The sequence below is a fragment of the Pogona vitticeps genome, chromosome 6 (genome assembly GCF_051106095.1).
Source record: "Pogona vitticeps strain Pit_001003342236 chromosome 6, PviZW2.1, whole genome shotgun sequence".
NCBI lineage: Eukaryota > Metazoa > Chordata > Lepidosauria > Squamata > Agamidae > Pogona > Pogona vitticeps.
The window spans coordinates 113497531-113521624 of NC_135788.1; the positions used below are offsets into that span (position 1 = coordinate 113497531).

The following is a 24094-nucleotide window of genomic DNA, read 5'->3' on the forward strand; positions in this document are numbered from 1 at the left end:
TCTGTCCAAAAATTCTATGAACCTGTTCCTGATTCGCAGTTGGAACCTTGTGGCATCTGCCCAGGTGATGAATATTAATGTAATATCTGCATAGACCAATGGGAGTGCTGGAGGGGCAGAATCATGAGACATAAGAGACTCAACAGGAGGAGAGAGAGTTTTAATGGAGTTAGGGAGACTGAGAGTTTTGAGAAAATTGAAGAGTTTGGGAGTTTCAGAGAGATATCGGTGTTTGAGAGTGGATGAAGGAGGATGCTCCTTTAAGAGTTAACAACAATGCTTGAACTATCATCATCTGTAACAATAAACAATGTCTATTTGGTTCTTTTTTCAAAAATGACACATTGCCTGTACTTCTAATATTCATAATAAACAACGTTGATGTAATCAACTGGTGGCAGCTGAGAGACACATACTGTGAGTTTTTAGTTTGGTGAAACAATCAGGGGCCACATGGGGATCATGACAATCCCCTTCTCTCAACTAATCCCAAAGAGCCCAGAATAACTCCATAGCTTTTATTTTCATAAGGTTTGATTAATTGACGGATTACTTGGGATAGGTTCTCTTAACATTATCATTCGGACACAATGTGGCATGTTCCTTATGAATACTTCTGTTTTTAACGATTTCCAGTGAGAAGAAGAAGAGGTTGCAAGAGGAAGAGAAGATTTTAGGAATCATGACACTAGACTGAGGTGACCCTGATTTGGGGAAAGTCAGTTAGGATGTCCACCAGCCTCCTCCTTCTCTCACTTGTCCCTTTTTATGAATTCAAGAGAGAGATACCTTTGATGTCTGTCCAGAAACAGACAAAGAACTTTTTCTTCAGGATGGTTTTCCCTTAGCCATTTGCATCTGAGTTTTAAATGGGTGTGACGGACAGGTCAGTAACCACTCCTGTCCATCACAATGGAACCCTGATTCAGGAGCCAATGGATGTACAGAAGGGGGGAGCTAAGGAAATATAAGAAGAATGGAAGTCAGTTCAAGATCAGCTAGGGATGAGTTAGGGATATGAGTCGGGGAAAAGCAGTTTAGGCAGTTAGGACCAGTCTTGTGTTAGAGAAGGGTAATAGAGAGATAGACAATAAGATAAGGAAAGTAGAAATCTTGTATGGTTTATGGTTATGATTGGAAAGAGTTAGAAGTGAAAAGAAATGAATAAATACCTTGAGTAATAAATACCTTGAGAAAGGCAGTGCCAAAGAATGCTCCAACTACCGTACAATTGCACTCATTTCACATGCTAGCAAGGTTATGCTCAAAATCCTGCAAGGTAGGCTTCAGCAGTATGTGGACCGAGAACTCCCAGAAGTACAAGCTGGATTCTGAAGAGGCAGAGGAACTCGAGACCAAATTGCTAACTTGCGCTGGATTATGGAGAAAGCCAGAGAGTTCCAGAAAAATATCTACTTCTGCTTCATTGACTATGCGAAAACATTTGACTGTGTGGACCACAGCAAACTATGGCAAGTTCTTAAAGAAATGGGAGTGCCTGACCACCTTATCCATCTCCTGAGAAACCTGCAGTATATGTGGGACAGGAAGCAACAGTTAGAACTGGTCATGGAACAACTGAGTGGTTCAAAATTGGGAAAGGAGTACGGCAAGGCTGTATATTGTCCCCCAGCTTATTTAACTTATATGCAGAATACATCATGCGGAAGGCTGGACTGGAAGAAACCAAAGCCGGAATTAAGATTGCCGGAAGAAATATCAACAACCTCCGATATGCAGATGATACCACTCTGATGGCAGAAAGTGAGGAGCTATTAAAGAACCTTGTAATGAGAGTGAAAGAGGAAAGTGCAAAAAACGGTCTGAAACTCAACATCAAAAAACTAAGATCATGGCCACTGGTCCCATCACCTCCTGGGAAATAGAAGGGGAAGATATGGAGGCAGTGTCAAATTTTATCTTCCTGGGCTCCATGATCACTGCAGATGGAGACAGCAGCCCTGAAATTAAAAGACGCCTTCTTCTTGGGAGGAAAGCGATGACAAATCTTGACAGCATCTTGAAAAGCAGAGACATCACCTTGCCAACAAAAGTCCGAATAGTCAAAGCTATGGTTTCTCCTGTCGTGATGTATGGAAGTGAGAGCTGGACCATAAAGAAAGCAGACCGCCGAAGAATTGATGCCTTTGAATTGTGGTGCTGGAGGAGGCTCTTGAGAATCCCCTGGACTGCAAGGAGAACAAACCTATCAGTTCTAAAGGAAATCAACCCTGAGTGCTCACTGGAAGGACAGATCCTGAAGCTGAGGCTCCAGTACTTTGGCCATCTCATGAGAAGAAAAGAGTCATTGGAAAAAACCTTGATGTTAGGAAGGTGTGATGGCAAGAGGAGAAGGGGACGACCGAGGATGAGATGGCTGGACAGTGTCTGCGAAGCAACCAACATGAATTTGACAGAACTCCGGGAGGCAGTGGAAGATAGGAGGGCCTGGCGTGCTCTGGTCCATGGGGTCACGAAGAGTCGGACACGACTAAACGACTAAACACACACACACCTTGAGTAAAATGATTCTACCTAAGCAAATGTGTTACCAAAGTACAATTTAATGAATGAATAAAAAAAGACCATCCATGATTGATTTAACTGATAAACACATAAATAAACATTGTTATATTGAAGAACTGTGATTTAAGAGTCATATTTGATAGAGTGAGGAATAAACCCTCTGGTGGCAGCGGAAAACAGTTGAGAAACAGATGTCATACCCGAAAGTGAACCTGGGTTGTGTGGAAAAACAAACAGGGGGACTGGGTGTGTGTGACAACGGGGTAGTATGCCTTGTTGCTTTGGATCTCTTTTTTTGGTGCCAGTTTTTTTTAATCATTTGTAAAAATTTGTCCAATCCTTCTAAAAAATTTGTATACAGTGAGGTCTTGACTTAAGAACTTAATCCGTATTGGAAGGCGGTTCTCAAGTCAAAAAGTTCTCAGGTCAAATCTGCATTTCCCATAGGAATGCATTGAAAACCATTTGATCCGTATCTGCTCTTTTCTGTCCATAGAAACTAATGGGAAATTGCTATTCCGCCTTCAACCACTAGAGGGTGATATTTTGTTTCTTTTTTTTCTTAGGTCAAGAAAGGTTCAGGGAAGGCAGGGAAAATACAGTCCAGGCAGTACAGTACCAGGCAGTCTGAAGACTGTCTCCCAATCCACTCTCTAAACGTTGGGAGGAGTGAGGAAGCAGACAGGCACCCTTTTCACTAGCCAACAGTTAACTGAAAGTTCAAATTTTGCACTTTCCCTGCCTCCCACGTGTTTTTTTTTCAGTTCTTAACTCAAATCTAAGTACTTAAGTCAAGTCAATATTTTCCTATGAGAGCGGTTCTTAAGTCAAAATGTTCTTAACTCGAGCCGTTCTTAAGTCAAGACCCCACTGTAGTTACTCTTTTTAGCATTTAAAAATGACTTTAAATTAGGTAAGCCGCTCTGGGTTCTTTTTAAGGAGAAAAGTGAAGTAAATTGTTTATAAATAAAATAGTATGAATAAATAATTAAATATTCTGGCCTACTTCAGATATCTTTCAATGGAATGTATTTCAAAAGATGCCTGAACTCCAAGTAGAATCTACAATGACAATACTAAAGTTACTTTATACTGACATATCATGAGAAGGCAGGACTGACTGGAAAAGATAGCAATGCTAAGAGAATATGAAGACTTAAGGAAAACTAAATTGAGAAGGATTGGTATAATAAAGGAAGTCAGAGCTTCTACTTTTCAAGAAGTAAGCATGGCTCTTAAGGCTATAACTTTTCAGAGGTGCTTCATGCATTGCCTTGCTATAAGTCAAAAGAACCTGACAAAACATAACAACAAATTAACAAAAGTTTTTAGATAGATTGAAGAGACTTGATCCTTTTTTATATTTTTGTGTACATTATTAGTACTTCAGAACAGAGCAGGCCATCGGCATAAGAAACTCAAGAGGCATTGATAACATTCCCTATAATCATCTAAATTACTGTGTTCCGCATTCTGTTTCCCCAATGACCCTGAGAAATGTGGGGGCTTCTGGTGTCAAAACAAGGAGCTAACACAGCCCATTTGGGTTAGCATCTCTGCAGTTAGTCTATAAAGTCTCCACTTCAAGGAACTGACAACATGCCAGTTTGAGAGAGGAAGTGGACAGCACTGCCAGTCTAAGCTTCTCTGTATGTTCTGACAGGAACTGCTGGTGGCTGGAGAAGACCATGAAGGAGTCCAAGGGAGGTGAGTCCCAATATTGGTCAGCCTTCTATCTGATTTTCTTGATGCTCTGTTCTTCCCAACAGAATATGACCCCTTCTGTCTGTGATTGGAGGACAAAAGTACAAACTTCTTTCCCTAAAGCTTCAGATGAGACAATTCTTGGGCATTTTGTATCCATTACACTTGGTGATTTTGCTCTGAAGACCTTTGCAAAATACCCAGATTCTTCTGCAGTAAGTGCTGTGTAAGTAGTTCTTTTTCACTGCTTCATAAGTGAGAATGTAGAGTGAAGCCAAGGGCATCTCTTATCTTCATTAAACAGTGTTTAATTAAAGCAGTTGTTGTGTTGTCACTCTGTAAACATTGAGGATGTCCATGGAGAAAACTCTCCCAGGCCTGTCAACTAAAGCACAAGAGAAATCAGCTGATTCGGATCAGGATCTCTCTCAGAAAAATCTCCTTTGTTTCTGTTCAGGATAATCCGGGTTATGCATAAAATATTTTAATCTTTTTCAGATGGAGCACATTGAATATCAGATTTATCTTTCAGATGTTTTCCTAATCCACTTGAGATATTTCCTCCCTTTATATCTGACATCATAAATTCTGAGTGGTTTACTGTTCAGAAATATCTTTTTTGTATGTTAGTTAACATTTGTAATTTTGCTTTAGGCCTGTATGGATCTATAGAAGCAGACTGTAATTCAACATAATTGACAGAGAACTGGATTTGAATACTAACATTTGTTGAATGTCTTGCTGTTGATTCAGGGTCATGGAATGGCAAAAATTCTTTCTTTCCTTTATTTTTTTTCTCTTTGGCCCCTTCCGGATTTTTTTTCTTGATTTTTCAAAAGTATATGGGTTTTGTTAGGAACAAAGGAAAAAGGTAAGGGAGAAAGGAAAGGGTGGGAGCAAGATAAAATTCCAGAGGGGAGGAAGTATTCTTCCATACATTTATGCAATTATATTACTATATTAAAAAGTGAAAACATATAAAAAACCAATTATAGTAGCTAATCTTCCATTCCCTTGGACAATCTCTTTTTCTTCTTATCTTTAAGCTTATTAACTTTTTAAAAATGTAATATTAATCTGCCATATTTATATCCGTTGTTCTAATTCATCGTCATAACCAATATTTTGTCATATGATCTATTTAACATTTTCATCATATGGGATCAGGTCATCTTCAGCAAAGATAATGTTACTGTTCTAAAAGTGAATTCCATCTGATCTTTATTTTCTCTTTCTGCTCCTATTTTCTCACAGAATCTTCCCTTTCTTGTTTCTCCAGCTTCTCTATAACTTAACTTATTTTTCACTTGTCTTGACTTAAGAAAGAAAATGCCTAGCTTCAAAGTAATGCCTTTGGTTACATAATCAAACAAACAGTAGATAAACTGTGGTTACATAATCAAACAAACAGTAGATAAACTATCAACTACCAACAATTTCTTAACCTTCCTTCTGTCTTTTAAACATCTCCTTGCTATTTTAAAATCACAAGACACACACTTTGCTTGTTGTTGTTTAGTCATGTCTGACTCTTCGTGACTCTCCACAGTTGAGTCAAATTCATGGTGGTTGCTTCGATGACACTGTCCAACCATTTCATCCTCTGTCATCCCCTTCTCCTCTTGCCTTCACCCTTTCCTATCATCAGGGTCTTTTCCAGGGAGTCTTCTCTTCTCATGAGATGGCCAATGTATTGGAGCCTCAGCTTCAGGATCTGTCTTTCCAGTGAGCACTCTGGGTTGATTTCCTTCAAAATGGATCGGTTTGTTCTCCTTGCCATCGAGGGGACTCTCAAGAGCCTCCTCCAGCACCGCAATTCAAAAGCATCAATTCTTTGGCAGTCAGCTTTCTTTATGGTCTAGCTCTTACTTCCATACATCACAACAGGAAAAAACATAGCTTTGACTATTCATACTTTTTTTGGCAAGGTGATGTCTCTGCTTTTTAAGATGCTATCAAGGTTTGTTATCGCTTTCCTCCCAAGAATCAGGTGTCTTTTAAATTCGTGGCTGCTGCCACCATCTGCAGTGATCATGGAGCGCAAGAAAGTAAAATCTGTCACTGTCTCCATATCTTCCCCTTCGATTTCCCAGGAGGTGATGGAACCAGTGGCCATGATCTTAGTTTTTTTTAATGTTGAGCTTCAAACCATTTTTTGCACTCTCCTCTTTCACCCTCATTAAGAGGTTCTTTAATTCCTCCTCATTTTCTTCCATCAGAGTGATATCATCTGCATACCGGAGGTTTGCTTAACACTTTGCTTAGTCCTATCTAATGATGATGTAGAACTCTTATAAATCTAGACCAGAAAGCATTGCTATTCATCTACTATTATTAATCCTCTAGGTACTTCATTTTGCAGAAAGGAGATAACTAGCATCAATCCTTCTTTGTTCCTCCATCTTCTCTATATCTTAACTCATTTTTCACTTGTCTTGACTTTAAAAAAGAATATCCTAGCTCCAAAGTAATGCCTTTGGTTACATGATCAAACAAACAGTAGATAAACTATATCAACTACCAACAATTTCTTAACCTTCCCTCTTTCTTTTAAACATCTATTTGCTATCTTAAAATCACAAGACATACACTTTGCTTAGTGCTATCTAATTATGATGTAGATACTCTTATAAAAAGCATTGCTATTAATTTACTATTATTAATCCTCTAGGTACTTCATTTTGCAGAAAGGAGATAACTAGCATCAAAATCATATCTTGAACTCTAATATTCATAAAATATTACACTAGATAGTCAGGTATTGGAATTATAGGTTTAGAACTACATAATATTTCATTCATCCACATAATCAACAAACACTAGACCAAGTATGTCATCTATTAACAATTTCTTCATGATCATTTTACCTGCTAGAAATCTAGACAGAGAGAAATTACTTTTTATTTACTACTTTTAATCCTTTAGGTACTTGTTATCCTTCATGTTCCATCTCATCATTCATTCTAATCTTTATTGCATAATCAACAGATCATTGCAAATTTTTAAAAGAAATTAATATGCTACATTAAAGCAACAGCACTATCATGCCATGGGTGTCAGTAAAAATATAATGAATTAAAATAATGCTAACATTAAAACTTTAAAATGGGGCTGCAAATATTATTATTTTTTTTAAATAACATTTTATTTTTAAACTACTAGGGATAGGGTAGGGAATACAAAAGGTAAAAAGAAGTGGAAGGGATGGAAAAAGGGTTTTTAGGTTAGGAGAACACAAAATATACAATCATCCAATTTATTTATATTTAGTATACAAGCATCCAATCTATTTATTTTTCAATTAAAAAAATCAGCTTTCTACTTCTTTTTTTTAGCTGTTTGATTACCCTCTAGGTTTCAACTTACAATTATGTTTTGGTATGAATCTAAGTCATTCCAACACTATCCAGAAACTGAGACCAATTGTAAAATACATCCCCTCTTTCAATTTCCTTCTGTCTTGGACATACATTCAGCACGTCTGAAAAAGTAAACATTTCCATCACTTCCCATATTTTCTCAATATGCTTCTTTTGTTTCCATGGCTATTTTCTTCCATTTTTTTGGAAGAGAAAGATGAATCCAGGACACTAATCCAATTTTTAACCTCACATTTTCTGACTGTTGTAGCTACATAGCTTACTGGGTAACACTTAATCCCATCTATGTTATCTGGCATCACACTCAATAAATACAGTTCTGGAGTTAATACAGGTTCCTTTAACTGTTGTTTAACATCTGATGATTTCTCTTCCATCAAATCTTCGATCTGGCTGAGACTCATTTACCTGCTAAAATCCTGTTATTATTATCATTTGCATGGTATTATTATCATTTGCATGGTAACTTTCCATTCTTTATCTGACAAAGTCCCCGACAATTGATATTTAAATTTTTGGGGGGCCATTTCCATTTTTCCAATGAGTATGATCTGTATAAATAATACTCTTTAGTTTCCACTATTTTATCAACAAACCAAACCCATCATCATCAACCTCCCCTGGATATTTCCTCCCCTCCTTACTCAAGTATTATATTATATCAGCTTTTAGCCCAATAATTTAAATTACAACCGTGGCAGTATTGTCAGAGTCCCACACAGTCCAGCCAAAAAAATGTCCAGACTAAACAGCAAACAGAGGAAGTCAATCTCTCCAATAGATATTGTTATAATCCATCAGACTCCAGGCCTGGTTTTCCTAGCTCCTCAGTATATTCAGTTGCATTAATCTCGCTGATGATTTCCAGTTCATTTTCTTACTTCCAAAAGTTTATTCCTCCTTCTAAAGCCCAGCAATGTTCTGCTATCAAAGTGCCATTCGTCAAACTCTTCAGTCTATTCAGTTACGTTCATCTCCCTGGTGATTCACAATCTGTTTTCTTACTTCCAGAAGCTTATTCCTCCTTCTCCGAAGACCCAGCACTATTTTGCTATCAGAGTCCCACACAATCTAGAGAGAAAGATCCAGGCTAAACAGCACTCACAAAATTTCAGTCCCTTAAAGCCTGTCCAGTGGTATTTTCTCTGGGATTTTTTTTCCAGAAACACAAGGTTTTTCTGCCTCACTGTTCTCTGTTTAAAAGTCAGTTTTGTTTTGTTTTGAAAGAGCAGACTGGCAAGCACAACTCACCGCTCCTTATCTTGTTCAAATATTATTAGTCCAATTTCTTTTTCATCTTAATGAGGTTATTCATACATCAAAGTCTTCCACTTACTTTGTTATTGTATATTTCCGGCCATGTCTCTTGTTCTCTTCTCCTCGGCTGATGGAGTTTCTCCCAGCTATCTGCCAATATGGCTCCCATCTCCAATCTGTGCTTAGGAGAATTTTTCAGAGGGAAGAAAAATCAGGTTGTTTCCCAAACTTCTTCCTTCTGGGCTCACCAACTGCTACAGAGAGACCTGTCCTGGTCTCCCCTTTGACCCCGATTTTCTAGGGGAAACCCCAGACCGGGCAGTTCCAGCTTTTCTTGCGAGCTGTTCCCAAAAGCTGCTGGCTGCCCCATGACAAAGCTCCGACTCCCAAATATGATTATTATTTATCTAAACCATTTTAGTGAAACGAAACCTCCTAAAAATTCAATGATAAAACTTAAAGATAACATTTAAATCCTATTCCATATGGCTGTCTTCATACATCTAAAACTTTATGGCGATTGACACAAATATTTTGCAAATACTTAGCTCTATTTGTAGTGGCTTTAAAGGCAAATACTGTGACTCTATTTATTGTATGCGAATTGGGTGTTTGTAATAAAAAGCTCAATTTCTCTGGGATGCTTCTATCTTATCCACCCTTTACGTTTACTTAATTCCGCTTCTGAGGGCTTCTTCAAGTCCATTTGCTGACTCCTTTCTCCCATCTGCCACAGATGTAAGCCATCATCTCCATTTCCCTTCCCTTCACAGAGAAGTTGACCATTTGCTTTTCTTCTTCAGCTGACTTTTCCACAAGAGGGGTTGACAAATTCACTCTCCATTGCACTGCATTTTTGCTCTTACGTTCTGATGGTTTCTGGGATTGTCTCCCATTTTTGTAGTTTTGTTATTTAATTTCAATACATTTTTTCCCTGTCTCAGTACTTCCCGTCCCCCCTGGCAACCCTCTATGTTTTTTTCCCCTTCTTCTCTGTGAATCCCAGTTGTATCCCAATGTCTTTAATTTGTTCAGATAGCTGATCTGTATTTCCATTTATATCTTGTAATCCAAAGACAAAAATTTCTTGCATAGTCTTTTCCCAGGCCGTTCAAAGTTCCATATATAAAAAGAGAAGGATATTTCAAATTCTATTCATGGGGCATTCACAGCTTAGTGCCAAGATGGCTCCCGTATATTTTCTGTACCCAGCCGAAACAATACCTCAGAAAGAAGAAACCCCAGAGTCCCACTCAAACGATGCTTCAGACTTTCACCTCTTCTGGTAAAAGTCCTTTCTCCCCCAAATCTGCAGGGGGTCGAAACCTAAGGCTCCCAGTGTGTTTTGGGAGCCCTCCTGAAACCCAACAAGTTTTGCTGCAATGAAGCCCTACTTCCCAGAATCACAGAATCTGCTAAATGCAGATAGCAAGAATATGTCAGGGTGCAGAGGAATGGGAGATAGCTTGGAAAAATGGTGTTGCGAATCAAGAGAGCCAGACTACAGATGAGAAAAGATATTGGAGAGATGAAGGTTTGTCCAAAAGCTTGAAAGAAGTAGGAATGATGGTCAGAGAGTCTGCATCTATACTGAAGGGAAACTGAGGAATGTGATATTTTGGGTCCTGCCATGTCTACTGTTCTACATATGTCCTACACAAAAGAGAATCATCCATCCAAGATTTTTTTTCCATGATATAGATGACCACATCTAACGTCCTCTGAGGATGAAATTTAGGGCACAATTAATAACACCTTTTTGGAACGTCTGTCCAAAAGCTTGAAAGAAGTAGAAATAAATGGTCAGAGATGAAAGAGAAAAATGTCTTTTATAATTCATTGACTTTGAAGGGAAAGATTTGAAGGCAGAGTGTGTTCAGGAAGGACCTCATAGAAATCTCCCTCAAATTGTTCTCCATCTACACAATTGGAAGGCATAAGATACTTTCTGTGGATCATTCTATTGATAGACATTTGTCAGTCATTCTTCTGAATGTTTTTCCTGAGAGGGAATGTGGTGTCTGCTGAAAGAGTTAGTTCTACATTTGTAAAACCTGTATTTATAGTGAAGGGAATGTGAGGAATGTGATATTTTGGGTCCTGTCATGTCTAGTGTTCTACATCTGTCTTACATTAAGGAGAATTATCCATTCAAGAATTATTTTTCCATGATATAGATGACCACATCTAACTTGCTCTGAGGATGAAATTCAGGGCACAATTAATAACATCGTAATTGTTCCTTAAAGCAGAAAATTGAGCAGTTTTGTGAAATTTCATTGCAGTGTAATTCCAAAGAACTATCAGCACATCCTGGCCTCTGCTTTTGCCATCCACCAGATCAACCGAAATGCTCAATTTTTGCCCAATGTCACATTGGGTTACAAGATTTATGACAATTCTTTTAAACCCTGGAGAAGCTGCTTGACCACCATGGATCTTCTCTTCATGAGCAGAGGGCATCCCCTCAATTACAACTGTGGCAGGAAAGGGAAAGTTCTGGCCGCCATTGGTGGGCTCACTTCAGAAAACTCCAGGCAGATGGCCACCATCTTCAGTATCTACAATATACCTCAGGTATGTCCACAGGGTTAGAAAACAGTTACCTCATGGAAAGGCCTAATTTATCTCCTGCTTCCATTGCTTCCTCATATTTGCTAGCATTTACTTCCACCTGTAGAATTCATAATCCGAAGTGAATGTACAACGAAGTGTTGGAGCTTAGAAATCAAACATTCTATTTCCTCATTGTGCTCCCTGATAAATATTTAGTTAGAGCAAGTATATCTTTCAGGAAAATGGGGTTTATTTTTAATGTAAGTGTAATGATACTTTCTCGCTCAGCTCAGCTATGGCTCCATCGGTCCTGCATTACGTGACAAGAGTCGGTTCCCTTCTTTGTACCGGATGGTCCCCAACGAAGATGCTCAGTATGATGGGATTGTTCAGCTCTTGAAGCATTTTGGATGGAACTGGATTGGTGTTGTCATTTCCGAGGATGACAGTGGAGAATCCTTCCTTCAGACCTTGAAACCAAGGCTTGTACAGAATCATATTTGCATTGTTTGGACAGAGATGATCCCAATAATGACACAGTTCTTGCCAAAAGACGTAAGGTGGGCGAGGATGCGGTCAATCTATTGGACTCTTTCTCTGAGTGAAATTAATGTGATTCTTGTGTATGGAGACAGGCAGTCTTTGGAGGGGCTACGGTTAGTTTTAGACATCTTTGAATTTGGGGAAATGCAGCCTCAAAGGAGGGTGTGGGTGACGACGGCTCAGTGGGATTTCACAGCTTTACCTGCTGGGATAAAAATGACCACAAAGTCTTTCAGTGGAACCTTGTCCCTCAGACTCCACACAAATGTGGTGCCAGGATTTGAGAACTTTCTGGAGAATATGAACCCATATCAGGACCAGATATATTTCATCCATCAGTTTTGGTGTACTGCATTTCTCTGTTCATTGCCACTTTATCACCTCAATTTTCCAAATTGGGAGGTTTGTAGTGGTGGGGAGAAGCTGAGGAGCCTTCCTGGAAGTGTGTTTGAAATGGGCATGTCTGGCCAGAGCTACAGTACCTACAATGCTGTTTATGCTGTTGCTCATGCGCTCCATGCAGCCTTTTCATCAAGTGCAAAGCAGAAGAGGAAGGAGCCTGAAGAAAAATGGAGCCTCCAGAACATTCAGTCATGGCAGGTAATCGGAACTAGGAAATGAAATGAATTGTGCAATGTGAGAAACAGGACATTATTAGGCCCCATTTCTCCTTCTGAATCAATCAATCTCATTCAAAAACAAACAAGAGATAAATGCAACTAAACTCATCCAATATCAACACCAAGAAGAATTTAATAAAGTGAGTTTGTAGCTCAAACTTCAAAATCACAGCAGAAAACAGAAGTTTCACTTGTCTTCTGGAAGAGTGAAAGAGAGGGAGCCGTTGATGAGTGTGTCTTTCACAAGTGCATTGAATATGGTTCCAAAGTTCCCTAATTTTCTTTTAAATGATTTCTTTTTTTAAAATACATGTTTCCTTGAAGTAAATCAATTGCCTCTTAAATGAGAGAAATGTTTTAACTAACATAGCATTACTCTTCTGACAGAATCTGGTACTCAGGGAGAAGGAGAAATTATATGCACAAAATGTCTTTTAGAAATCAGTAGATGGATCAGCTATTGCGGGAGACAGAAGGGTGCCCAGAATGTATATATGTATATGTGTGTTTGTGTTTGTGTGCGTGTTTATGAGAAAGGGTGGGAGGTTCCCTTTGGAAGCCTCAGAACAGGTGGGATAATCTTCAATGTATGGAAAAATCTGCCACTGATTCCCACCAACCTGAGGTCACCAAAAGGCCAGAGCCTTTGACATCATCACCTCATGCACACCAAGCTGCACCCAGGGGATTTCTGCTCATGACTTCATGTTAATCAAAGGAAAGTAGCAAGGATCAGGAGACACATCACTTGATAGGAAAAATCGGCAAAACTGCATTGGTCCATTGAGAAGCCCAAGGAATATCCCACTTGATAATATTTTTCCTCTTCCAATATGCTTTAGAGGGAATATTTTCAAATACTTGAAGGCACAGAGTATTATTCCATTTCCTGGAGTCTACTAAAGTTATATTTTCCTCCTCCAATGCAGCTTCACTCATTTTTAACAAACATTCGGTTTAACAACACTGCGGGTGAAGAAATATTTTTCAATGAGAAAGGAGACTTAGAAGCAGGATATGATATCATCAATTTTGTCAGGTTCCCCAACGAATCCTTCCAGACAAGCCAGGTTGGAAGTGTGAACCCTGCGGCTCCTGTGGGCCAGAGATTCGTGTTGAATGGAAGTGCCATCAAGTGGAATGAGAAGTTTAATCAGGTAAGTATGCTGATTCTTCATCATGTGCACTATCATCAGTTTCTTTACTGAGCGTACTTTTGATGCTGGGATCTGGCTGTGGTGCTATTTTGTCAGAATAGGTGAGAAGCACAGGAAATTTTATGTAAACCCATCAGGATTCTGGCAAAAAAGCAATCAACTCTTGTATTATATTTTAAAAGGAATGTAACTTCTCAATAACCTTCCTGCTGATTGTCATCAGAGTCCACCCAAGTCCACATGTGTGGAGAGCTGCCACCCTGGAGAGAGCATGTCCGTCCAACTGGGGAAGCAGGTGTGCTGCTATGATTGCGTTGCGTGCCCTAAAGGGAGGATTTCAATCCAGATGGGTAAGTGAAGGAATCCAGAACAACCTATGGAGAAATGCAAGAATCTGATTTGCCTCTATAGTGGCATTTCTGGCTCATTTTTATCAAGTTAAGAACCATGTTGTCCGAAGTGACTATCAACTTTGAGAAAAAATGCAGGACTCTATTATATGTTTATATTCTCTGATGAATTAGAGCGATTCCAAAGCTGAGATGATGTTGCTTTCTTTCAGATGCAAAAGAATGCCAGGAATGCCCCGGGGACCAGTATCCAAACAAGAATCAAGACAGGTGTATTCCCAAAGCCCTAAGCTACCTGTCTTATGAGGAACCCTTGGGCTCAGTCCTGACTAGCTTGGCCCTCTTTCTTTCTATCACCACCATGGTGGTGATGGGGACTTTCATTCAGTACCGCCATACTCCCATGGTCAAAGCCAACAACTGGAGCATCACCTGTGCCCTACTCTCTTCTCTGCTCCTGTGCTTCCTCTGTTCCTTCTTCTTCATTGGACAGCCTGGAACTCTCACCTGCCTTCTGAGACAAATGGTGTTTGGCATCGTCTTCTGTGTATCTGTTGCTTGTGTCTTAGCCAAAACCCTCACTGTGATTGTGGCCTTCATGGCCACAAAGCCTGGACTTGGGATGGGAAGATGGGTTGGGAAGCGGCTGGCAGGGTCACTCATCATGGTGTCTTCCCTTATTCAAGCTGGTATCTGTGCAATCTGGTTGATTACCTCTCCCCCCTTCCCAGAGTTTGACATGTATTCTGAGACTGACAAAATCTTAGTTCAATGTAACGAAGGTTCAGATCTCATGTTCTACCTTGTCCTGGGCTACATGGGTTTGTTGGCCCTCCTCAGTTTCTTGGTAGCTTTTTTTGCCCGGAAGCTGCCTGATACTTTTAATGAAGCCAAATTGATTGCTTTCAGCATGTTGATGTTTTGCAGTGTTTGGGTGTCTTTTCTCCCATCCTATATGAGTACTAAAGGGAAATATATGGTAGCTGTGGAGGTCTTCTCCATCTTAGTTTCCAGTGGTGGGTTGCTCGGTTTTATCTTTCTTCCCAAATGTTATGTTCTTCTTCTCAGGCCTGATCTGAACACCAAGGAGCAAATAGTAGGGAATAAGGTGAGATGCAGGTGAGAAGAAAATCACAACGTCTTTAGCGACTCCCTCTGGGGAAAGTCTACACATACAAAAGGAAGAAATTAAAGATATCTTATATGTCTTGAAAACTGTTCTGTTTTTGTACTTTCTTGATGTTACTTTAGGCAGAAAAAATATCTGTTGCTTTTATGAGAACATACCTACACAATTAAATTCCAAGTGGGTGCAGTATTTTTCTTTCATTTCATTAGACAGCATGTTGTTTGGATGTTGGGTAACAATGGAGCATTCAGGTTGATCTTGTGGATGTCAGAAGCAAATGTCAAGATATGCTGATAATTTTAATATAGGGTATAATTTAATATTGACTATTTTTAATGGTTTTAATGTTTTTACAGTTTTAATATTGTTGTATGCTGTTCAAAGACCACTGGTAATGGCGCGGCTAAAAATCTTGTAAATAAATAAATAATTTTTTTGAATCAGTCTGTAATTAAATTTGACAAAGCTGTCCTATTTTCTGCTTCCGTAATCAATTATACTACAATATCTTGTGCAATAAGTTTGGTGCTCAGAGCTGGTTAGATCTGGCCACCTGTACTTAAGGAGAAATCATTCTCAAACTGATAATTGCTACCCAATCCCAGAATAAAGACACGAGACATTGATATGGATTGAATATGAGCCACACTTTATTAAATCACATCAAAATTGTATTTGCCAACCTTGGCACATAAATGGGGGGCTGCGATAGTTCAGAAACAGGTAAATGGCAGGGGTATCGCAATACCCATTGATCAGTAAAATGGGTGAGTCCCCGGCCCCCAGGTTCAACCGGTCTTAAAGACATCAGGAACCCAGACGGCCGCTAATAAACACCCCCAGATCTCAAGACATCTTTAATTGATGACTGTTGGCCAGAAGTGTCCCAGCACATCTTCCCTTCACCGGCCCTGAAATCACACGATCCGCAGAGCCGGGAGGTTAGATGCGCTGTTAGCTTACCTGAGATTACAGTTGGGAAACACCGGAAATACCAGTTTTTCTACACTACCTGCCACCACATGGGGACTAGCCAAGTTATGTTCCATGCCCGCCACAGAGGCACTCGAGCTCAACCAGCAGGCCCCCTTTAATTTCTTCTAAAAAGACATCTAATCCTGCATCTGAAAGGTGGACACCATTGCTACGAAAAAAATCCAATTTATTCAGTTGGATTCTACAGTGACTAATCACTGAACTGAGACACCTCTACACATTTCTCTGTTAATGCTCCGCCGGGCCTTGTTAACATTGCCAATATTCTGGGTGCCTCGCCAGGCTAACCGTGAAATGATCATGGACCACATGATCCGCATCGCAGGATACCTGGCATTCAACCCCTGGAGGTCTCACAGAATGTCCAGGATCAAAGCCTTACCCGATAGCCTAGGCAAATCATTGCCTCCCAGGTGAATTACCAGCACATCTGGCGGGAACTGGCTGAAAGCTGTCAACCTTCCAAACTGCATCCACTGCATACCGCACAAGCCCCTCCAGGTAATGTGCACGTGGATGCCAAGCCCCAAATCATTCCCCCATGGGGACGAGGTGGTATATTGCTCAGCGTAATAAATATAGCTGTGACTGACAATCATCACGTGCCTCCGACCTTCAGGCCCTACAAACCTGTGAAGACATAAACCATCCCTTGCCTACAAATTAGGTAGGGTTCTGATGTACCATCTATAGCTAGAGGACTACCATCATCCCAACTGTTTAATTTTATCCAAACTATAACCTAGGGCTGCCACTGTAGATGCCACTCCAATTCTAAAAGAATGGGTCCCAAATCTCATACCATGTACACCTACTCTATCTAGGGCCGAGTCTGTGATTTTCCAAAACTGATATTTAGTCAAAGGTGACTTATCAGCATGTTGAGAAAAAATACCCTGTATCCTGGCCTCTAAGCACAATAAATGCTGGTGTATTCTCTATGGGACATATGCTCCTAATGCAACATTGCCCTAAAACCAACTGCTTCCCTTTGACCATTTGATCTGCCTTGGATCGTCTAATGTTAATTTTTAGTCACCCGTCCTGAACCTTCACATCCTGCTGCTGTAAGACCAGTTGAGAGGTGTCTGCCTTCTTCCCTGCCGCTAACTCTCCTATCCTGAGGGCACTTAAAAATGCTATTAAAGACGCTGCTTTAAACCATGTCATCTCATATTTATCCTATAATCCCCTCTAATTATCCCATGGAAAATCTGTAATGGGATATAATCTCAAAAATGATAGAATGATTTCAATACGAATCCAAGGCAAACCTTTCAACATCACTATAATCCAAGTATATGCACCAACCACCAATTCTGAGGAGACTGAAATTGACCAATTCTATGAAGACTTACAACACCTTCTAGAACTGACACCAAAGAAAGATGTTCTTCTCATTCTAGGGGATTGGAATGCTAACGTAGGGAGTCAAGAGATAAAAGGAACAACAGGGAAGTTTGGCCCTGGAGTTCAAAATGAAGGAGGGAAAGGGTAATAGAGTTTTGTCAAGAGAACAAGCTGGTCATCACAAACACTCTTTTCCAACAACACAAGAGGAGACTCTACACATGGAAATCACCAGATGGGCAATGCCGTAATCAGATTGATTATATTGTCTTCAGCCAAAGATGGAGAAGCTCTTTACAGCCAGCAAAAACAAGACCTGGAGCTGATTGTGGCTCTGATCATCAGCATTGTGGCTATGATCATCATAGCAAAATTCTAGCTTAAACTGAAGAGAGTAGGAAAAACCACAGGGATAGTCAGGTATAATCTAAACCAAATCCATTATGAATACACAGTGGAAGTGAAGAACAGATTTAAGGAACTACATTTGGTGGACAGAGTGCCTGGAGAACCTTGGATAAAGACTTGTAACATTGCACAGGAGGCAGCAACAAAAACCATCCCAAAGAAAAGCCAATGCAAGAAAGCAAAGTGCTATCTAATGAGGCCTTACAGATAGCAAAGTAGATAAGGGAAACAAAATGCAATGGGGATAGGGAAAGTTACAGAAAATTGAATGCAGACTTCCAAATAATAGCAAGGAGAGACAATGGGCCATCTTAAATGAACAATGAAAAGAAATAGAGGAAAAGGAAAAACCACAGATCTGTTTAAGAAAATTGGAGATATCAAAGGAACATTTTGTGCAAAGATGAACATGATAAAGGACAAAAATGGGTGGGACCTAACAGAAGCAAAAGACATCAAGAAGAGGTGGCAAGAATACACAGAGGAATTATACCAGAAAGATCTGATATCCTGGACAACCCAGATAGTGCATTTGCTGACCTTGAGCCAAACATCCTGGAGAGTGAAGTCAAGTGGGTCTTAGAAAGCTTGTGTAACAAGAAGGCCAGTGGAGATGATGGCATTCCAGTTGAACTATTTAAATCTTAAAAGATGACACTGTTAAGGTGCTACTCTCAATATGCCAGCAAGTATGGAAAACACAGCAGTGGCCAGAGGATTGGAAAAAAAACAGTCTACATCCCAATCCCAAAGAGGGGCAGTGCCAAAGAATGCTCCAACTACCGCACAATTGCACTCATTTCACACGCTAGCAAGGTTATGCTCAAAATCCTCCAAGGTAGGCTTCAGCTGTAGTGTATATGGACCGAGAACTCCCAGGAGTACAAGTTGGATTCTGAAATGGCAGAGGAATTGGTAACATGCGCTGGATTATGGAGAAGGCCAGAGAGTTCCAGAAAAACATCTACTTCAGCTTCATTGGCTATGCAAAAGCCTTTGACTGTGTGGACCACAGCAAACTATGGCAAGTTCTTAAAGAAATGGGAGTGCCTGACCACCTTATCTGTCTTCTGAGAAACCTATACATGGGACAGGAAGCAACAGTTAGAACTGGATATGGAACAACTGATTGGTTCAAAATTGGGAATGGAGTATGACAAGGCTGTATATTGTCCCCATGCTTATATAACTTATATGTAGAATATATCATGCGAAAGGCAGGACTGGAGGAATCCCAAGCAGGAATTAAGATTGCTGGAAGAAATCTCAACAACCTCCAATATGCAGATGATACCACTCTGGTGGCAGAAAGTGAGAAGGAATTAAGGAACCTTGTAATGAGGGTGAAAGAGGAGAGTGCAAAAAATGGCCTGAAGCTCAACATCAAAAACACTAAGATCATGGCCACTGGTCCCATCACCTCCTGGCAAATAGAAAGGAAAGATATGGAGGCAGTGACAGATTTTACTTTCTTCAGCTGCGTGATCACTGCAGATGGTGACAGCAGCCACAAAATTAAAAGACACCTGCTTCTCGGGAGGAAAGCAATGACAAACCTAGAGAGAATCTTAAAAAGCACAGACCTCACCTTGCCTACAAAGGTCCACATAGTCAAAGCTATTGTTTTTCCCGTAGTGATGTACGGAAGTGAGAGCTGGACCATAAAGAAAGCTATCGGCCAAAGAACTGATGTTTTGAATGGTGGTGCTGGAGGAGGCTCTTGAGAGTCCCCTGTACTACAAAGAGAACAAACCTATCCATTCTAAAGGAAATCAACCCCAAGTGCTCACTGGAAGGACAGATCCTGAAGCCTAGACTCCAATACTTTGGCCATCTCATGAGAAAAGAAGGCTCCCTGGAAAAGACTCTGATGTTAGAAAAGTGTAAAGGAAAGAGGAGAAGAGGACGACAGAGGATGAGACGGTTGGACAGTGTCATCAAAGCTCCCAACATGAACTTGACCCAACTCCTGGAGGCATTGGAAGACAGGAGGGCCTGGCGTTCTCTGGTCCATGGGGTCATGAAGATTCGGACATGACTAAACAACAACAACATAATCCCCTGAACAATCCTTGTATCCATTAACTTTCAAATAAATGGCCAACGCCGATAGCTTATCCTGTATGGTACCTGGCGCTAAACTTCTCCTATGAAGGAATACTACAAATTGTTGCAAATGCTCTACCGGAGTTGGCCAAACCTGTTCCATGCCCACCATCTTCCTAAACTCCTGGAACTCAGCATGTGCGGCTTCATAACTCTTCCTTGTCCTTGGAGCCAATGAAAGACTTATCGCTCTCGAAGCTTCCTCGTGCCAATCTGCCAGACCTCTGAAGAAAGAACCTCTCTGAACTGCTTGATGTTTTGGCGGGAGAGAGCATCAGCTATCCTGTTGTTGAGTCCAGGGACATGTTGGGCATGCACCATTACATTAAATTGTAATGCCCATAACGTGAAGGCTCTAAGTTCATAACCCTATCAGAACGTGACAAAAGTTTCTTTATGATGCGTACAACCTCTTGGTTGTCACACCAAAACTGGACAACACAATTGGACCACTCCTCCGTCCAGAGCAAAAGGGACCCCACAATTGGAAAAAAATCCAAAAATATCAAATCCCTCGTGATGCCGTCACAATGCCAGTCCTCCGGCCATGGGCCTGCACACCACCTGTTGTGAAAATAAATTCTGAATCCCAACAATGGCATCCGGGTTCACCTGGAAAGTTCTCGAGGAATTGTTTCCGCACTAGAAGATCCTCCCTCATACCCTTCGTTACTCTAGTCCTGTGCATTGGCCATTTAAGGCCTGACATGGCACTGCTGAGATGCTGCAGAAAGGCACGGCCCAGCTCCACTACCCAGCATGCAAAATTTAGATGTCCCACTATCTCCTGTAATTCCTTGAGAGACACTTTATTCCTACTTAACAATTCACTAACCCTAGCTCCAAGACTGACCAATGTATTGTGTGGCAGCCTATATAGCCACCCCACAGAGGACTATGAAAATACAATCCAATTACTAATACTACTACCACCACCACCACCACCACTACTATAATTATTAAATTAATCAGCCACAACACTAAGTAATTCACTGGCCAATAGTTGGTGCCCTTCAATGCTGCCACCAAAAACAAACTGCTATTTATTTATTTATTTATTTATTTATTTATTTATTTATTTATTTATTTATTTATTTATTTATTTATTTATTTATTTATTTATTTATCAAATGTTAATCAATAATAATCAAAATAAATCATAATATTTATAGATAATATATTATTATAGATAGATAATAATATATTATTATATTATTATATTATTATAGATTAATATAAATAATAATCAATATAAATTTTTTATTATTTATAATAATCATGCAATAATTAACTATTGGTACCAATAGCTAGGAGTCTGCAATAGAAGACTCTATAAACAACAGTATATAATATATTAATAAAAGTAATTAATCCCTTAATTAATTCTATTCCCAATTAAATGTTGTACCCCTAGATCTAAGTAGAAAATCAATCTGTCAGGTACTTATTTATTCAATTAATCTATTCACTTAAATATAATATAATATTCTGATATCAACTGTAATCAAATTATTTATTTAAATTGCCTCAATTATTCCCAGTCTTTAGGCTATAATTACTTCAATGCAGCCAGTAATGGTCACTCAATATAAATGCAAATATAATCTAAATCTTGCACTCCTCCCAATGGCTTACAGCAAAAGCCAGCTGCAAACTTAAACTAACAGGGAGAAAAAAGGCGCAAAAGTTGCTTTGCGAAGTGCAAAACATTTTTAAACAGCTCCAAGACACTTGCTTTTCCCCCCACCTTCGCAGCACCCGGACATTAATTCAAAATGGCAGGGGAGGACAGAAAGAAAGCAAAAGCCCTTACAAAATGGCATCTGCCCGTCGCTATATATCTAGACCTCAAAATGTAAAGTAAATGTAAAGTGAACTCTAAAATGTATTTAGAAAAGCCCTAATCACTGGTACAATGGAAAATTATCTGAAAAACTCCCTCAGAGACAAATAAACAAAACAAATTAACACCCTGAAATCAATCAACTGGAGCCCCCACCACAGCGCGACACCGCCTTACCCTTTCCCAATCGATAATCAGCAGCAAGTAAAGAATTCAATTAAATTAAAAGAATCAAGGTCAGAACAACCCGGGGAGGGAGTGGAAGCTGCCTGTATTCCTAGATCAGTCCCTAAATCAATCCTAGTCCAAAGGTTAATTCCTAGGTCTTTTCTAACTACCACAGACTAACTTCTGCTTCAGACTCTCATCTCTGACTCTGACTTCTCACATCAGACTCTTCTTTCTGACTTAAACTCACTGAACTCTCACATCAGACTCTCCTCTCTCTGATTTGTAGCTTCTCTGGCTCCGCCTCCCAACAGCTCTCAATAATATATGCAAATAACATACTAGATGAGCAAAAGCAGGGTGATTGCCACATTTGGCTGATACTTTTAATGAACCAAACTGATCACTTTCAACATGTTGATGATTTGCAGTGTTTGGATGTCTTTTCTGCCAAACTACCTCACGAAGGGGAAGTACATGGTAGCCATGGAGTTTTTCTCCATCTTGGTTTCCAGTGGTCGGTTTATTGGGTTGTATCTTCCTTCCCAAATGTTTTGTTCTTCTTTTCAGGTGTGAATTGAATATGAGGGAGAAATTAAGAAGGAAACAATTCAGACACAGGTAAAGAGGGAAGTCACATCATCTTCACTGTCAACTCATTCTGAAAGGCTACAAAAAAATAAGGAAAAAAAAGAAAGAAATTGGAGCTATCCTATTGGCCTTGAGCTCAGTGACTTAGGATACTGGCTGCAAAGGCGAACATCAGGAGTTGGATTCCCCGTGGTGATTTCTGGGAGAAAAGCCAGCTTGTGTGGATTTGGACAAGCTGCCCAGTCCCAGGGAAGCTCCAGAGGAAGGGAATGGAAAACAATTTGTGAGTACTTGCTACCTGGAAAATTCCTGAAAAAAGTTCAGCATAACACTGATTATTGCTAGGAGCTGCAAATCAGTTTACAACATATTGTTCAGTGATTGGTATAGAGAAGTCTGGAATAGTTATTAATGATAAACGTTGATGTGATATAAAATTTAAGAAGGGGAGAATTAGTAAATATGGGACTGAATGTTTATGAGTTGTGGTAGCACATCATTTAATAAAAAGTTAAGAATTAGTAAGTTTTAAGGCAAAAAACGCCCTAAACTTTTCATGAAGCCAAAATAATCACTTTTAGAAACTATGGAAATAGTTCATGTACATTTTTATTCCTTTAGCGAGGATTCTAACTTAACAAATCCAATGAGCCTTGATTAAATTTCCCATCATTATCTGAATGACTGTGTTTTGCATTTCTGTTTTCCCAATACCCCTGAGAAATGAGAGGCTTCCGTGTCAAAACAAGGAGCAAAAACAGCCCATTTGGGTCAGCATCTCTGCACTTAGTATATAAAGTCTCATCTCCAAGGAACTGACAACACCTCGGTTTGAGAGATAGAGTGGACAGCTCTGCCAGTCCAAACTTCTCTGTGTCTTCTGCCAAGAGTTGATTGTATTGTTGGTGCCTTTGGCTCAGCATGAAGAGGTCTGAAGTGAACCAGTCCCAACATTTGTCAGCCTTCTGTCTGGCTTTGTTGATGCTCCTGGTGCATCATTCTTCCAGCTTTAATATGAGCCCTTCCGTCTGTGACTGGAGGACAAGTGTTCAAACTTCTTTCCCTAAAGATTCAGATGAAATGGTTCTTGGGCACTTTGTATCCATTACAATTGGTGGTTTTATTCTGAAGACCTTTGCGAAATACCCAGATTCTTCTGCACTAAATGCTTTGTAAGTAGTTCTTTTTCACTGCTTCATAAATGAGAATGTACAGTGAAGCCAAGGGCATCAAACAAAGTATTTAATTAAGGCAGTTGCTTATCTTGTCACTCTCTAAACCTTGAGGACGTAGATGGACAAAACTGCCCTAGGCCTGTGAAATAAAGCAAAAGAGAAATCAGCTGATCTGGATCTCTCTCAGGAAAATCTCCTTTGCATGGGTCTGCTGTTAGTTAACATTTCTAATTTT

At 39.8% G+C, this 24094-nt stretch overlaps 1 protein-coding gene across 1 annotated transcript in view; it reads left to right on the plus strand.

The window, feature by feature from the left end:
• The window catches only part of LOC110070690 (vomeronasal type-2 receptor 26-like), a 33906-nt gene extending 10258 nt beyond the window's left edge, over window positions 1-23648 (plus strand). The window contains exons 3-5 of the mRNA XM_078378775.1: window positions 11712-12566; window positions 13516-13743; window positions 14584-23648. Coding sequence (XP_078234901.1) covers window positions 11712-12566; window positions 13516-13743; window positions 14584-15216 — 1716 coding nt within the window. The 3' untranslated portion in view covers window positions 15217-23648. The remainder of the gene's footprint in view (window positions 1-11711; window positions 12567-13515; window positions 13744-14583) is intronic.
• The last annotated feature ends 446 nt before the right edge of the window (window positions 23649-24094 follow it).